This window comes from Hemitrygon akajei, chromosome 26, assembly GCF_048418815.1.
Source record: "Hemitrygon akajei chromosome 26, sHemAka1.3, whole genome shotgun sequence".
Taxonomy (NCBI): domain Eukaryota; kingdom Metazoa; phylum Chordata; class Chondrichthyes; order Myliobatiformes; family Dasyatidae; genus Hemitrygon; species Hemitrygon akajei.
The window spans coordinates 45,082,817-45,099,034 of NC_133149.1; the positions used below are offsets into that span (position 1 = coordinate 45,082,817).

At 42.1% G+C, this 16,218-nt stretch overlaps 1 protein-coding gene across 3 annotated transcripts in view; it reads left to right on the forward strand.

The window, feature by feature from the left end:
* The window catches only part of LOC140716940 (NF-kappa-B inhibitor delta-like), a 240,151-nt gene that overhangs the window by 101,261 nt on the left and 122,672 nt on the right, over window positions 1-16,218 (forward strand). For all 3 annotated transcript variants that reach the window (XM_073030092.1, XM_073030090.1, XM_073030093.1), the window contains exon 5: window positions 5,185-5,456. In XM_073030092.1, the coding sequence (XP_072886193.1) occupies window positions 5,185-5,456 (272 nt within the window). The remainder of the gene's footprint in view (window positions 1-5,184; window positions 5,457-16,218) is intronic.

The window sequence follows — 16,218 nt, forward strand, 5'->3', positions numbered from 1 at the left end:
CAGTGTGGAGGATCAGAGGGATCTTGGGGTCCAAGTCCATAGGACGCTCAAAGCAGCTGCACAGGTTGACTCTGTGGTTAAGAAGACAAACGGTGTATTGGCCTTCATCAATCGTGGAATTGAGTTTAAGAGCTGAGAGGTAATGTTGCAGCTGTATAGGACCCTGGTCAGACCCCACTTGGAGTACTGTGCTTAGTTCTGGTCACCTCACTACAGGAAGGACATGGAAACCATAGAAAAGGTGCAGAGGAGATTTACAAGGATGTTGCCTGGATTGGGGAGCATGCCTTATGAAAACAGGTTGAGTGAACTCGGCCTTTTCTCCTTGGAGCGATGGAGGATGAGAGGTGACCTAATAGAGGTGTATAAGATGATGAGAGGCATTGATTGTGTGGATGGTCAGAGGCTTTTTCCCAGAGCTGAAGTGGCTGCTACAAGAGGGCATAGGTTTAAGGTGCTGGGGAGTAGGGACAGAGGAGATGTCAGGGGTAAGTTTTTTACACAGAGAGTGATGAGTGTGTGGAATGGGCTGCCGGCGACGGTGGTGGAGGTGGATACGATAGGGTCTTTTAAGAGACTCCTGGACAGGTACATGGAGCTTAGAAAAATAGAGGGCTATGTGTAACCCTGGGTAATTTTTAAAGTAAGGACATGTTTGGCACAGCTTTGTGGGCCGAAGGGCCTGTATTGTGCTGTAGGTTTGCTATGTTTCTATGTTTCTACCTCTTTCCTCACCATCATTCAAAGCCCCAATCAGTCCTTCCAGCTGAGGTGACACTTCATCTGCAAATCTGTTACAGTCATCTGCTGTATCTGGTGCTCCTGACGTGGCTCCTCTACATCAGCAAGGCCCAGTGCAGATTGGGGGACTGCCTTTGCTTTGTCCTCAACAGGCAGCTATTTGAATTCCCATTCTGACATGTTGTTCCACAGCCTCTTCTACTATCAGGTTGGAGGATCAACACATCATATTCCACTTGGGTAGCCTCCAATCTGATGGCATTAACATTTTTTTCTAATGTCTACAAATTTCCCTCTTCTCCCCTTTCTCTCTTTTCCAATTCTTACCCTCCTCACCTGTCTCTGTTGCTTCTTCTCCTTCCCTTTCTCCCATGGTCCACTCTCCTTTCCAATCAGAATCCTTCTTCTCCAGCTTTTCACCTTTTCCACCTAATCACTTCTCAGCTTCTCAATTCATTTTCCTCCCCCCACCCACCATACCCTTCACCTTCACCTCTCACCTTCCAGCTTGTACTCCTTCCCCTCCCCGACCCCTACTTATTTTGGCTTCTTCCCCCTTCCTTTCCAGTCCTGAAGAAGGGTCCTGGCCCAAACTGTGTACTGTTTATTCCTCTCTATAGATGCTGCCTGACCTGCTGAGTTCCTCCAGCATTTTGTGTGTGTGTTACTCTGGATTTCCAGCATCTGCAGAACCTCTTGTGTTTTTGATTCAAAATCTTCAGGGTTAAAACACATTCACTGTTTACTGTTACAGCTAAGCTGAAGATAATGGCGGTGTGTAACCTAATACAATATCCCAACATGCTGAACTGAGCTACATTAGAAAATGGTGGTGTAGAATTGTAAACACAGATAGGTTAAGGACTGTTCTAAAGACAGAGGCAAATACCACAGCTTTGGCATGGATTTCTGGAGCCTAACGGCCAAACACAGATCTAGTTCAAATTAGTTCCTGTGCCTGTGAATCTGGGCTAATTGCGAATATGGAATTTAGACTTTTGAGCTGCTTTCCAACGAGGTGAATTGATCAAGGTGTAGAAGATGATAAGAGGCATAGGTAGAGTGGACATAGTCATGCTGTCATAAAACACCACACCACAGAAAGAGGCCCTTCAGCCTAACTGGTCCATGCTGAACTATTAATCTAACTATTAACCAGTCCTATCGACCAGCACTCAGACCATACCCTCCATACCCCTCCCATCCATGTACCTTTACAAATTTCTCTTGATAGTTGAACTCAAACCCTCATTCACCACTTGCACTGGCAGAACATTACGCACTTTCACAACCCTCAGCGCAAACAAGCTCCCCCTCATGTTCCCCTTAAATATTTCACCTTTCACCTTTAACCCATGACCTCTAGATGTAGTCTCACCCAGCTTCAGTGGTAAAAACCCTAATGCACATACCCTATCTAAGCACCTCATAACTTTGTACAAGGGCTGATTGATAAGTTTGTGGCCTAAGGTAGAAGCAGTCAATTTTAGAAAACCTAGCACATTTATTTTTCAACATAGTCCCCTCCTACATTTACACACTTAGTCCAGAGGTCGTGGAGCATACGGATCCCTTCTTTGTAGAAGTGGTCCACAGCAGGGGTGATTGATAAGTTTGTGGCCTAAGGTAGAAGGAGATGAGTTATCAACTTCAAACATTTTGCATTATCACTCAAAGAGTTGAACTGCACGTGCATGTAATGAGAGCGTCTTGGACCTCCAGGTGGTCCACAGCTGGGGTGACTGATAAGTTCATGGCCTAAGGTAGAAGGAGATGAGTTATACAGCTCTGGTTACATGCACGTGCAGTTTGACTCTTTAAGTGAAATGCAGAAAGTTTGAAGTTACTAACTCAACTCCTTCTACCTTCGGACACGAACTTATCAATCACCCCATGCTGTCGACCACCTCTGAAGGTCCAAGACACTGACTTCTACAAGAAGGGATCCGTATGCTCCATGACCGCTAGACTAAGTGTGTAAATGTAGGAAAAATAAATGAGCTAGGTTTTCTAAAATTGACTCCTTCTACCTTGGGCCACAAACTTATTAATCACCCCTCGTATACCTCTATCAAATCTCCCCTCATCCTTCTATGCTCTAGGGAATAAAGTCCTAACCTATTCAAACTTACCTTATATCTCGGTTCCTCAAGTCCCGTCAACATCCTTGTAAATTTTCCGTTCACTCTTTCAATCATATTGACATCTTTTTTGTAGTCAGGTGACCAAAAATGCACACAATTCTCCAAATTATGCCTTGCCAATGTCTTACGCAACTGCATCAGAATATCCCATCTCCAGTACTCAGTACTTTGTGAAGACCAAAGTGCCAAATGCCTTCTTTATGACCCTGTCTACCTGTGACCCCACATTCAATGAATTATGGACTTGTATTCCCAGATCCCTCCATTCTACCACACTCCTCAGTACCCAACCTCTCACTCATTGTTGCAAAAACAAAGGAGCTGGTTGTGGATTACAGGAGGAATGGAGATGGGCTAGCCCCTATAGACATCAATGGATCTGGGGTTGAAAGGGTGAACAGCTTTAAATTCCTCGGCATCCACATCACCGAGGATCTCACGTGGTCTGTACACACCAGCTGTGTGGTGAAAAAGGCACAACAGTGCCTCTTTCACCTCAGATGGTTGAGGAAGTTTGATATGGCCCCTAAATCCTAAGAACTTTCTATAGGGGCATGATTGAGAGCAGCCTGACTGGCTGCATCACTGCCTGGTATGGGAAATGTACCTCCCTTAATAACAGGACTCTGCAGAGAGTGGTGTGGACAGCCCAGCACATCTGTAGTTGTAAACTTCCCATGGTTCAGGACATTTACAAGGACAGGTGTGAAAAAAGGGCCCGTAGGATCACTGGGGACCTGAGTCACCCCAACCACAATCTGTTCCAGCTGCTACCATCCGGGAAACGGTACTGCAGCATAAAAGCCAGGACCAACAGGCTCCGGGACAGCTTCTTCCACCAGGCCATCAGACTGATGAACTCACGCTGATTTGAGTGTATTTCTATATTACATTGACTGTTCTAATTATTATAAATTAGTATAAATTACTAGGATTGCACATTGCACATTTAGACAGAGACGTAACGTAAAGATTTTTACTTCTCATGTATATGAAGGATGTAAGAAATAAAGTCAATTCAATTCAAATCGTTCACTGTATAAGACCTACCCTGGTTGGTCCTACAGAAGTGCAACACCTCACACTAGTCTGTATTAAATTTCATCTGCCATTTTTTTAGACCATGTTTCCAGTTAGTCCCGATCTTGCTGCAAGCTTTGATAGTCTTCCTTCCTGTCTATTACACCCACAGTCTTTGTGTCATCCACAAAACTGCTGATCCAGTTAACCATATTATCATTCAGATGTTGACATAGATGACAAACAACAATGGAGCCAGCACCGATCCCTGCGGTACACCACCAATCACACAGGCAGGCCTCCAGTCAGAGAGGCAAGCCCTCTACTACCACTCTCTGGCTTCTCACACAAAGCCGGTCTAATCCAATTTACTACCTCATCCTGAATACCAAGCCACTGAACCCTCTTGACCAGCCTCCCATGAGGGACCGAGTTAAATACCTTCCTAAAGTCCATGTAGACATCCACTGCTGTGCCTTCATCAACTTTCCTCGAAAAACTCTGTAAGATTGGTTAGACACGACCAGCCACACACAAAGCCATATTGACTATTCCATCAGTCCGTGTCTGTCCAAATACACATGTACCCGGTCTCTTAGAATACCTTTCAATAAATTTCCCACAACTAATGTCATCCTCACCAGCCTATAATTTCCGTGCTTATTATTGGAGCCCTTCTTGAACAATGGAATCACATCCACTATCCTCCAATCCTCTTGCATCCCACTAGTGACTAAAGACAGTTTAAATATCTCTCCACTAGCCATCCTGAACCTAATGTAGTGACCCTGGAGTGCATGTTCATGGTCTTCTGCTGCTGTAGCCCATCCACTTCACAGTTCGACATGTTGTGCATTCAGAGATGCTCTTCTGCACACCACTGTAGTAACGTGTGGTTATTTGAGTTACTGTCACCTTCCTGTCAGCTTGAACCAGTCTGGCCATTCTCCTTTGACCTCTCTCATTAACAAGTTGTTTTTGCCCTCAGAACTGCCGCTCACTGGATTTTTTTATTTTGTTTTTTACACCATTCTCTGTAAACTCTGTAAGAGAGTGGACAATGGGAGAAAGGGAAGAAAGCGTGGCACTAGTGGGGGGAGAAGAGAAGGGGCAAGAGAGGAGCCAGAATTGGGAATGGCAAAAGAGAAAAGGGGAACGAGGGAGAAATTATCAGTAGTTAGAAAAAGGTAAACAAAGGATAATCAGTGCACTTGTCAGTGAGTCAAAGCAATGTTTTGAAGGGAACTGTTATTTGATGAAAGCTTTTGTTTCCCCACAGTCGAGGGCCCCTACACCAGCTGGGATTTCACAAATGGATCTGTTGGATCAGCAGTCAGCACTCAGTCACTCATCCTGGAGCCAAACGCTTTCAGCTTTACCACCATCAGGTGTACCATGTCAGACAAACTCCCTGCAGTCTCTGCCATCCCCGTTCATGCCTCTGAACATTTCCATCCCTGAGCTAGGACTTCTGGAGTTGGAGGATGCCAGGAGAACCATTGCGAGCATGGCCATTGAGAAGCTGCTGCAGCAAGATGAAGACAATGACACGTATGTTACTTTACAATAGCAATGCAAAAGGTCTACAATGGGTCAGAGTGAGCCTTTAAAGAGGGGGTCATTTCAGAGTAACTATAGAACATAGAACATTACAGCACAGTACAGGCCCTTTGGCCCATGATGTTGTGCTGACCTCTTAATTCAGATCAATCTAACCCTTCACTCCCACATAGCCCTCCATTTTTATTTCATCCATGTGCCTATATAAAATCTCCCTAATGTATCTGCCTCTACCATCACCTTTGGCAGGGTGTTCCACACACCCACCATTCTCTGTGTAAAAAACCTACCCTGACATCCTCCCCTATACAGTATTTTCACCCAATCACCTTAAAACCATGCCCCCTCATATTAGCGATTTCTGTCCGGTGAAAAAGTCTGTGGCTCTTTCTATGTCTCTTATCATCTAGGCAACATCCTGGTAAATCTCATCTACACCTTCTCTAAAGCTTCCACACCCTTCCAATAATGAGGTTACCAGAACTGAACACAACACTCCAAGTGTGGTTTCACCAGAACTTTATATTGCCACAACATTACCTCATGGCTCTGGAACTCAATCCCCTGATTGATGAAGGCCAACACACCATATGCCATCTTAACCAACCTATCAACTTGTGCTGGAACTTTGAGAGATCTGTGGATGTGAACCACACTGTACACCTGTAAAGAATCCTGCTATTAGCCCTGTATTCTGCCTTCAAATTCAACCTTCCAAAGTAAATCACTTCATATTTTTCCAGATTGAACTTCATCGCATTTGGTTCCTATTAATAACATGAATTCTAGTCACATTGCTTCTCACAATATATTTTTTAACTAGATTTAATGCAAAGATTTGAAACTAGGTAGATGAGCTACTTGGTGTTTTCTAAAAACATAAACCATACATTCCTAAATAACTATTGCTCATTTAGAAATTGGATCATCAGTATATCTTCAGAGCTGAGGCAAAAACAACAGCTGTGTACCAGGAACTATGATCAATATTGGTAGGGCAAAAGAACTGGACTTACTTACTGCCTGTCAGCTATATTTTACCAAATGACAGTTTTAGGAAGTTTCCTGCTGTACATCTGTCACCAGCACTGAAAAGCACTTACTGTACTAACATTTTACGTTTGACATTAATCACAGGGAGAAATTTTAAAATGTCCCAAAGGTATATTTCCATCGTCACTGGTCTTGATTTGACGGAAATTGTATGTTTCAGACGGACCATCCACTGAATATCTTATAGGGGAGGATTTGAGTTCCATGCGGCAAATGATGATCTTTCTAGAATGACTTAGATATTATCAATTTGAACACATCAATTTCTCTTTCTAGTAATTTCTTTCCCTCACCCACCCTCTTCTTCTGTTCCTCACTCTGGCCTCTTACTTCTTCCCGCCTGCTTACCACCTCCCCCTGGGTCCCCTCCTTCTTCCCTTTCTCCTATCAGATTCCTTCCTCTCTTGCCCTGGACCTTTTCTACCCTTTGGGCTTCACCTATCACCTTCCAGCTATCCTCCTTTCTCTTCCCCCCACCATTTTATTCTGGTGTCTTCCCCCTTCTTTTCCAGTCCTGATGAAGGATCTCGGCCTGAAACATTGGCTCTTTATTCTTCTCCATAGATGCTGCCTGGCCTGCTGAGTTCCTCCAGCATTTTGTGTCTGTTGCTCAGGATTTCTAGAATCTCTTGTGTTAATGATTTTATCAATCAAATATTATTGTTTGGTATTCCAATTAAACCTCTGCCAAACTCCAGCCAGATTTTGTTGCTAATATACACTCAGTAGACACTTCACTAAGTCCAAACTGTACCTAATAAAGTGGCCATTGAATGTATGTTCATGGTCTTCTGCTGCTGTAGCCCATCCACTTTAAGGTTCAACATGCTGTGCATTTGTACAGAGCCCTGGTGAGACCACGCCTGGAGTATTGTGTACAGTTTTGGTCTCCAGGATTAAGGAAGGACATCCTGGCTGTAGAGGAAGTGCAGCGTAGATTCACAAGGTTAATTCCAGGGATGTCTGGACTGTCTTACGCAGAGAGGTTAGAGAGACTGGGCTTGTACACGCTGGAATTAAGGAGATTGAGAGGGGATCTGATTGCAACATATAAGATTATTAAGGGATTGGACAAGATAGAGGCAGGAAATATGTTCCAGATGCTGGGAGAGTCCAGTACCAGAGGGCATGGTTTGAGAATAAGGGGTAGGTCATTTAGGACAGAGTTAAGGAAAAACTTCTTCTCCCAGAGAGTTGTGGGGGTCTGGAATGCACTGCCTCGGAAGGTAGTGGAGGCCAATTCTCTGGATGCTTTCAAGAAGGAGCTAGATAGGTATCTTATGGATAGGGGAATCAAGGGATGTGGGGACAAGGCAGGAACCGGGTATTGATAAGGAATTGATCAGCCATGATCTCAAAATGGCAGTGCAGGCTCGAAGGGCCGAATGGTCTACTTCTGCACCTATTGTCTATTGTCATTCAGAGATGCTCTTCTACACACCACTGTTGTAACGTGTGGTTATTTGAGTTACTGTCACCTTCCTGTCAGCTTGAACCAGTCTGGCCATTCTCCACTGTCCTCTCTCATTAACAAGGTGTTCTCACCCACAGAACTGCCACTCACTGGATATTGTTTTTTGTTTTTTACACCATTCTCTATAAATTCTGGAGACTGTTGTGTGTGAAAATCCCAGGAGATCAGCAGTTTCGGAGGTACTCAAATCACCCTGTCTGGCACCAACAATCATTCCACTGTCAAAGTCACTTAGATCACACTTCTTTCCCATTGTGATGTTTGGTCTGAACAACAACTGAACATTTTGACCCTGTCTGCACACCTTTATGTATTGAGTTGCTGCCACATGATTGGCTGATTAGATATTGGCTTTAATGAGCAGGGGTACAGGTGTACCTAATAAAATGGCCATTGAGTGTATTACTCCATAATCATATAACATTTGCTTATACATGTAATGGTGCATTAAAGAAGGGGGATCTTATTGAAACATACTGAATATTGAAAGGGGTGGTGGCCGGGGCAGTTATGATAGAAGTGTTTAAATGTTTCTTAAACAGGTATTTAACCAGAGGGTGGTGAATCTGTGGAATTCATTGCCACAGACAGCTGTGGAGGCCAAGTTATTTTTGCATATTTAAAACAGAGATTGATAGGTTCTTAATTAGTCAGGGTGTCAAAGGTTACAGGGAGATGGCAGAAGAGTGGGGTTGAGAGGGAAAATAAGTCAGCCATGATGGAATGTTGGAGCTAACTCAATGGGCCAAGTAGCCTAATTCTGCTCTTAGGTCTTATGGTCTAAAATAAATTAAAACTTAAAACTATCCCTAAGGCATAAAATGTTAAGAGCTATAATTAAAAATCACCAGTTTAATGTTGAAATAGAGAAGTATTTAGCCCAAGAAAATAAGTGAATAGGTTGTTATTAGTAGACAATTTCATCAACTCCTCACTAGAGAATGAGAGCTATGTATCATTTTCCAAATAAATTTTCAGGCATGCATCACTTCTAAGAAATTAGTAATGGTGTCAGTGGTTACAGGGAGAAGGCAGGGGAATAGGGTTGAGAGGGATAATAAATCACCCATCATGGAATAGCCTGATTCTGCTCCTATAACTAATGGTCTTATGGTCTAAAAGGAAATTCTACTGTTAAGGTTGTCAGAAGTATTCCACTGAGCCATTCTTGGAATGAAATTAAATGTGTACTATGCTTCAAATTCCCATCTTAATAAAACTATTCCTGCTCCACAGTGTGAGGTATTAGACAATATCCACTCATCACCAAGCGCATCACCATCCTGGTTCACATCAGCTGTCTCCCACATGGCAGTCACTCACTGTGACAGGATATTAATTCCATAGCAGCCAAATATTTAAACTCATCTCCATTACATTGGCCATGAAGTAGTAGCTGCAGATTCTAATGTTTTCAACATTGAGTTCTATTGACTTTGTTGAAATCAAAATTAGAAAAGCAGAATAAAACACACAGTCTTGGCTATTTAGTGCTACCCGCCAGGTCAAATTGTGCTTGTGAGAAGAAGGTAGAAAAGATTATGAGGAAGAAAGGAACTGTACAGCACAGTAAAGGCCATTCAGCCCATAATGTTGTGCTGACTGAATAAACTACTCAAGATTAATCTAACTTTTCCATCCCACATGGCCATCCATTTTTCCAAGATCTCTCTGTTCCTCCACACTGCTAAGAATCCTGCCATTAACCCTGTATTCTGCCTTTAAATTTGACCTTCCAAAGTGAATCACTTCACACTTTTCCATATTGAACTCCATCTGCCACTTCTCAGCTCAGATCTGCAAGCAGTCAATGTCCCGCTGGGACTTACAACTACCTTCTACACTATCCACAATACCACCAACCTTCATATCATCTGCAGATGGGCTCTATATTACATTAGGGACGTTCACTAAGTGCATATACATCACCATGGAGGAGGTGGGATAATAGGTCTTTTCCTGTGCTATAACCTTTTGTAATGTTATAATTTGTCTTGTTTTCTGTTTGTATTAGCAGGGATAACTTGATATGGAACTGTAACTAGGATTTATTTTTGAATGTTGTATGCTTAGTAGAATGATAGGACGAAAGGAAGAAACTGTTCCTCTGTATACTACTATTATATCTCATCTTCATAAAGTTCAAACTTTGACACAGTGTGATGAACTTTAAATAGCCCAGAGGTACTCTAGATTAGCTTACACTGTCCTCTTGTTGCTAGCAATGAGAAATTGTCTTAGAGAAGTTTCCAGTTTATTGGCTTTTTCAAGTCTGAGTCTTGTACCCACTGTGGGCACATTCATCATATATCTGCTTTTACAATTACATTTAAATGTTTATGATTGAAGTCATATTCTCTGTTTCTCAGTTGTCCCAGTGTAATCAGTGGTGTGAACACAATGATGTACTTCATGACTTCGTACTTTGAAAAGTTAATATTTGACATTATGAAGAAGCTAATTGCAGTCTTGAGATAAGGGATCATGGTCAGACAGCTACAAAGGAAAGGCAATTTTCCCATTTCTGGCCTTTGTCTTAACAGATCTATTGTTTTTTTTCATTTCTGAGTCATCATTTTTGTTCAGATCAGCAAATGTCACAGAGCTGCAGTGTATCCTATTTTTATTTAGAGGTATAGGCCCTTCTACCCCTTCAAGCCGCATCACCCAATTTAACCCTTGCCGAATCACAAGACAATTTACAATGACCAATTATCCTACACAGTACATCTTTGGACTGTGGAAGGAAATCTACGCATTCCCATGGGGAGAACGTACAAATGATATTGGAATTGAACTCTGAACTCCAAGCCCCTGAGCTGTACTAACATTTAATAGTGACCACAGTCAAGAATTAGTCCTGAACCAAGTTCTCCCCACTTCTCTGGCCCAGCACCAACTTCTCCCAAAGCAATATTCCAATTTCTGAGCTGATGCTTTGGCTAATATCTGAAACCTACTACACTGAGGAAGTTAACCTACTCATGTGCATAAATTCCCGATACCTCACACTAATTAGTTTACATTCATCAATAAATTCAACTCAGCCTGAACTTCCTTAACCCAAAAGTAGTTAAGATGTTGTACAATAAGAAGTTTTCCCAGCAAGCAACATGGTTGCTATGAAAGAGAATCTTGCTTAAACCACATGGAAAAAGAACTAGAGAGCATTACTGAAAAGGGCTGAAGTAAACTTGTGTGAAGAGAGCACAAAGCAGTCTGCTTGTGCTGTGGCCTTCATGTAACTTAAACCTTTGTTTAAAATGCAAATGTTATTTTCCTTTGAAAATCAAAACAGAATTGCAGATGCTAGAAATCTGAAATAAAAACAGAAAATTCTGGAAAAGGCTGGTCAGACAGCATCTATGAAAAGAGAAACAGTAATATTTCAGGTCCAGGCGCTTCATCAGAACTGAGAAACATACATTACTCTAGGACACAGTAGAGAAAATGGATGGGTGGAATAATGTTACATAGTGTCCGTAGTTGCTAGAGTAAGTAATCAAAGTAGACCTAAATGCTAAATGTATGAACATTGTTTTATGAAAGTTAAATCATGCCTGTCAAATTAGCTTGAACGCTTTGAAGTCGTAACAAGGAGAGCTTATAGAGGGCTATCTGTAGACATAGTGTAGTTAGATTTCCAAAAAGCTTTTTTGTAAGGAACCACATAAGGAGCTGGTATATAAATTAAGAGCCTAGGTATTGGAAGAAATAAGTTAGCATGGATTGGAAATTGGCCATCACAAAGAAAAAAAACATTTTGTCCAAATAACTCCTTTACAGCTTGAGGGGTGTAACTAGCAGAGGATGTTGGTGCTCAATTGCTTATTATTTGGTGACCTCCTGGAATTTTTATGAAGTCTCAAGGGGTATGGATAAAGTGAACATTCGTAGTCTTTTCCTCAGGGTTGGGGAGTCCAAAACTTGAGAGCACGGTGATGCACCATCAATAACTCTGAGACGTGGGTTAAGGTAGGCTTTTATTGGCTGGAAGAAAGCACCGTCAGCAGCAAGTGACCACCACACAACATCCTGGAGACTGAGGAAGGGTCTGTGGCTCCAATCGCCTTTATACCGGGGTCTGTGGGAGGAGCCACAGGAGCAGTCAGCAGGGAGGGGCGTGTCCAGACAGGTATATGTAGTTCACCACACACAGATACAAGAGGGATGAGATTTGAAAGAGACTTGAGAGATAAGTTTGCACCTAGGGTAGTGAGTACCTGGAATGAGTTGCCAGAGGATATGGTTGAGCCAGGTAAGATTGCAACATTTAAGAGATATTTGAATAGCTACATGGATGGTAAGAACTTGGAGGGTTATGGGCTGAATGTGGGCAACTGAGATTAGCAGGGAGGATGCTGTGGTTGGTTGAACCAGTCGGATCGAAGGGCTGAATCTTTTCAAATCTAATCTTTTAAAATTTAAGAGGTAAACATAACGTTGCTTTGTCTGGAGCCAGATTCAGACTAGATCAGGATGGTACAGTCCCTTTAACAAATGGATTTTATAATGAAGTTCAAAGGACAATTGATATTGAATTCCTTATTAATTCTCAAATTGATAACTTTAGTGAAAGAATCAATAAAGTGGGTATAATGAAAGGTACAATTCAACCATTGGAGTTAGAATCATAGAATCATAAAGTACAGCACAGAAACATGCCCTTTGGCCTATCTAGTCTGTGCGAACCATTCCAACTGCCTACTCCCATTGACCTGCACCAGGACCACAGCCCTCCATACCCCTACCATCCATGTACCTATCCAAACTCCTCTTAAAAATTGTAGTTGAGCTTGCATGCACCACCTGTGCTGGCAGTTTGTTCCACACACGCACGACCCTCTCAGTGAAGAAGTTTCCCCTCATGTTCCCCTTAAACTTCTCACATTTCACCTTTAACCCATGACCTCTGGTTGTAGTCCCACCCAACCTCAGTGGAAAAAGCCTGCTTGCATTTACCCTATCTATACCACTATTAATTTTGTATTGAGGGAGTTAGATCACAGAAGAGCCATGCAACCAGGCTTTAGAGGCAATGGACACCCCTGTTTCAACACAGCTCCATTTCTGACATTATTAGTGTTAAATAATTTTTCTTTATTTTCCAAATTTACTTAACTGAAATTGAGTTTACCAGCTGCTTTGTGGTTCTGAGGATCACTATTCCAGGTCTCTGGATTTGTTGGTGAACAGAGATCTCACTCTGATTTGAAATATTTCAGAATGCAACACAAAGAAAAGAGAATATGGCTTCAATTTATATGATCACAAATAATATATTCCTTTTGAAAGATTTATAAATGTATTTGTGCTCCTTGTAAGATTACCCTTGCTTATGTGAACCACCTGTAAAAGCCAATAAATGGTATGTTATCTTGAGAAATATGTAAAGAGAGACCAAAATAAACACCCATTTGCACACAGCTTTCCTCCCGTCTCATGAATTCTTGGCTCAGTAAAAAGGAAAATCAAAGTAAATGATTATGCAAGGTTAATCCATCTTAGTATCAATAAAATTTCAGACTGGTTTGTAACAATTGTGGCACTCCCCTGTGGCAAGAATGGCAGCCGGGGAATTTAAATTTAAGTAATCAACTAACTCTAGAAATAAAAGAATGGCATGGAGTAGCCATGAAACCATTATATTGTTGTAAAGACATATCTGATTTGCTATTTTCCTTCAGGGGAGAACATCTGCCGTTCCTAAAATGCAAAACATCAAGGATAATGCTCAAATGATTCATAACTGAACCACCAATAAAATGTATTGGTTCAAAAAGTTGCACCATAAGACCATAAGGCATAGGAGCAGAATTAGGCCATTCAGCCCAACATCTGCTCCACCATTCCATAATGGCTGATTTATTATCCATCTCAACCCCATTCACCTTCCTTCTCCCCAAAATCTTTGATGCCTTTACTAATCAAGAATCAGGCAACCTCCTCTTGACATATACCTAATGACTTGACCTCCGCAGCCATTTGTGGTAATCAATTCCACCCTCCGGCTAAAGAAATTCCTCCTAATCTTCATTCTAAAGGGTCATCCATTATAGTCTGAAGCTGTGCCTTCTGGTCCTAAACTCACCCACTACAGGAAACTTCCTCTCCACATCCACTCTATCTAGACCTTTCAGTATTTGGAAAGTTACAGTGAGATTTCCCCTCATTCTTCTAAATTACGTGAGTACAGATTAAATTCTGAAAGTTGAACATATGATTCAATGAGCAATGGGGTGATTGCGGTTTCAATTTGTGGGTCATGGAGTCGTATAGCATGCAAATAGGCCTTTTGGCCCAACTGGTCCATGCCAACTGTGTTACCCAACAAGCTAGTCCTATCTGCCTACTTTTAGCCCATAGCCCTCTAAACATTCCCTATCCAGATATTCACCTAGAGTGGCAATAAGATTTGACACAAAAAATCTGCATTGGGAAGGGATGTCTTGGGAAAGTAGATAGATAGATAGATAGATAGATAGATAGATAGATACTTTATTCATCCCCATGGGGAAATTCAACATTTTTTCCAATGTCCCATACACTTGTTGTAGCAAAAACTCATTACATACAATACTTAACTCAGTAATAATATGATATGCATCTAAATCACTAACTCAAAAAGCATTAATAATAGCTTTAAAAAAAGTTCTTAAGTCCTGGCAGTTGAATTGTAAAGCCTAATGGCATTGGGGAGTATTGACCTCTTCATCCTGTCTGAGGAGCATTGCATCGACAGTAACCTGTCGCTGAAACTGCTTCTCTGTCTCTGGATGGTGCTATGTAGAGGATGTTCAGGGTTTTCCATAATTGACCGTAGCCTACTCAGCGCCCTTCGCTCAGCTACCGATGTTAAACTCTCCAGTACTTTGCCCACGACAGAGCCCGCCTTCCTTATCAGCTTATTAAGACGTGAGGCGTCCTTCTTCTTAATGCTTCCTCCCCAACACGCCACCACAAAGAAGAGGGCGCTCTCAACAACTGACCTATAGAACATCTTCAGCATCTCACTGCAGTAACTAAATTTGTAAATAAGACCTTACAATTTAAGAAAAATATGATGAGGGAAAAATTATAGACATAAACAAAAAAAGTCAACATAATATTAAAAGTACTACAATGATAAAAGTATCAATAAAATTGAAGGAGTACAAGAGAGAATTTACAAGGATGGTGCCAGGTCTTGAGAAGCTGAGTTATGGTGAAAGGGTGAATAGGTGAAGACTTTTATTCTTGGAGCATCAGAGAATGAGGCAAGATCTTACGGAGGTGTGCAAAATTATGAGGGGTATTTTTAGGGTAAATTCATGCAGACTTTTCCCTCTGAAGTTGAGTGAGACTAGAACTAGAGGTTATAAGCTTATGGTGAAAGATAAAATATTTAAGGGGAAACTTTGTCACTCAGACAGTGGTGATACTGGAACGAGCTACCAGTGGAAGTGGTGGAATATAAGGTGTTGTTCCTCCAACATGAGTGAGGCGACACTTCATCTGTGAGTCTGTTGAGACCCCAAACCCCTTCCAGGTGAGGTGACACTTCACCTGTGAGTCTGTTGGGGTCATAAACTGTGTCTGGTGCTCCTGGTGTAGCCTCCTGTACATTGGTGAGACCCAACGTAGATTGGGAGACTGCTTCACCGAGCATCTATGCTCTGACCAACAGAAATAGTGGGATCTCCCAGTTGCCAACCACTTTAATACCACTTCCCATTCCGATATGTCCATGGCCTTCTCTACTGTCATGATGATTAGATTAGAGGAAAAACACCTTATATTCACCTTATATAGCCTCCACCTGATGGCATGACCATCAATTTCTCAAACTTCCAGTAATGACCCCCAACCACCCTTCTGCACCATTCCCCATCCCTTTTTCCCTCTCACCTTATCTCCCTGCCCACCCATCGCCTCCCTCTGGTGCTCCTCCCACTTCCCTTTCTTCCATGGCCTTCTGTCCTCTCCTATCAGATCCCCCTCCTCCAGCCCTTTATCTTTTTCATCAATCAACTTCCCAGCTCTTTACATTATCCCTCCCCCTTCAGATTTCACCTCTCATTTTGTGTTTCTCTCTCTTCTACCCCCACCTTTTAATTCTACTTCTCATATTTCTTTTCCTCCAGTCCTGCTGAAAGGTTTTGGCCTGAAACATTGACTGTACTCTTTTCCATAGATGCTGTCAGTCCTGCTGAGTTCCTCCAGCATTTTGTGTGTGTATTGATTCAC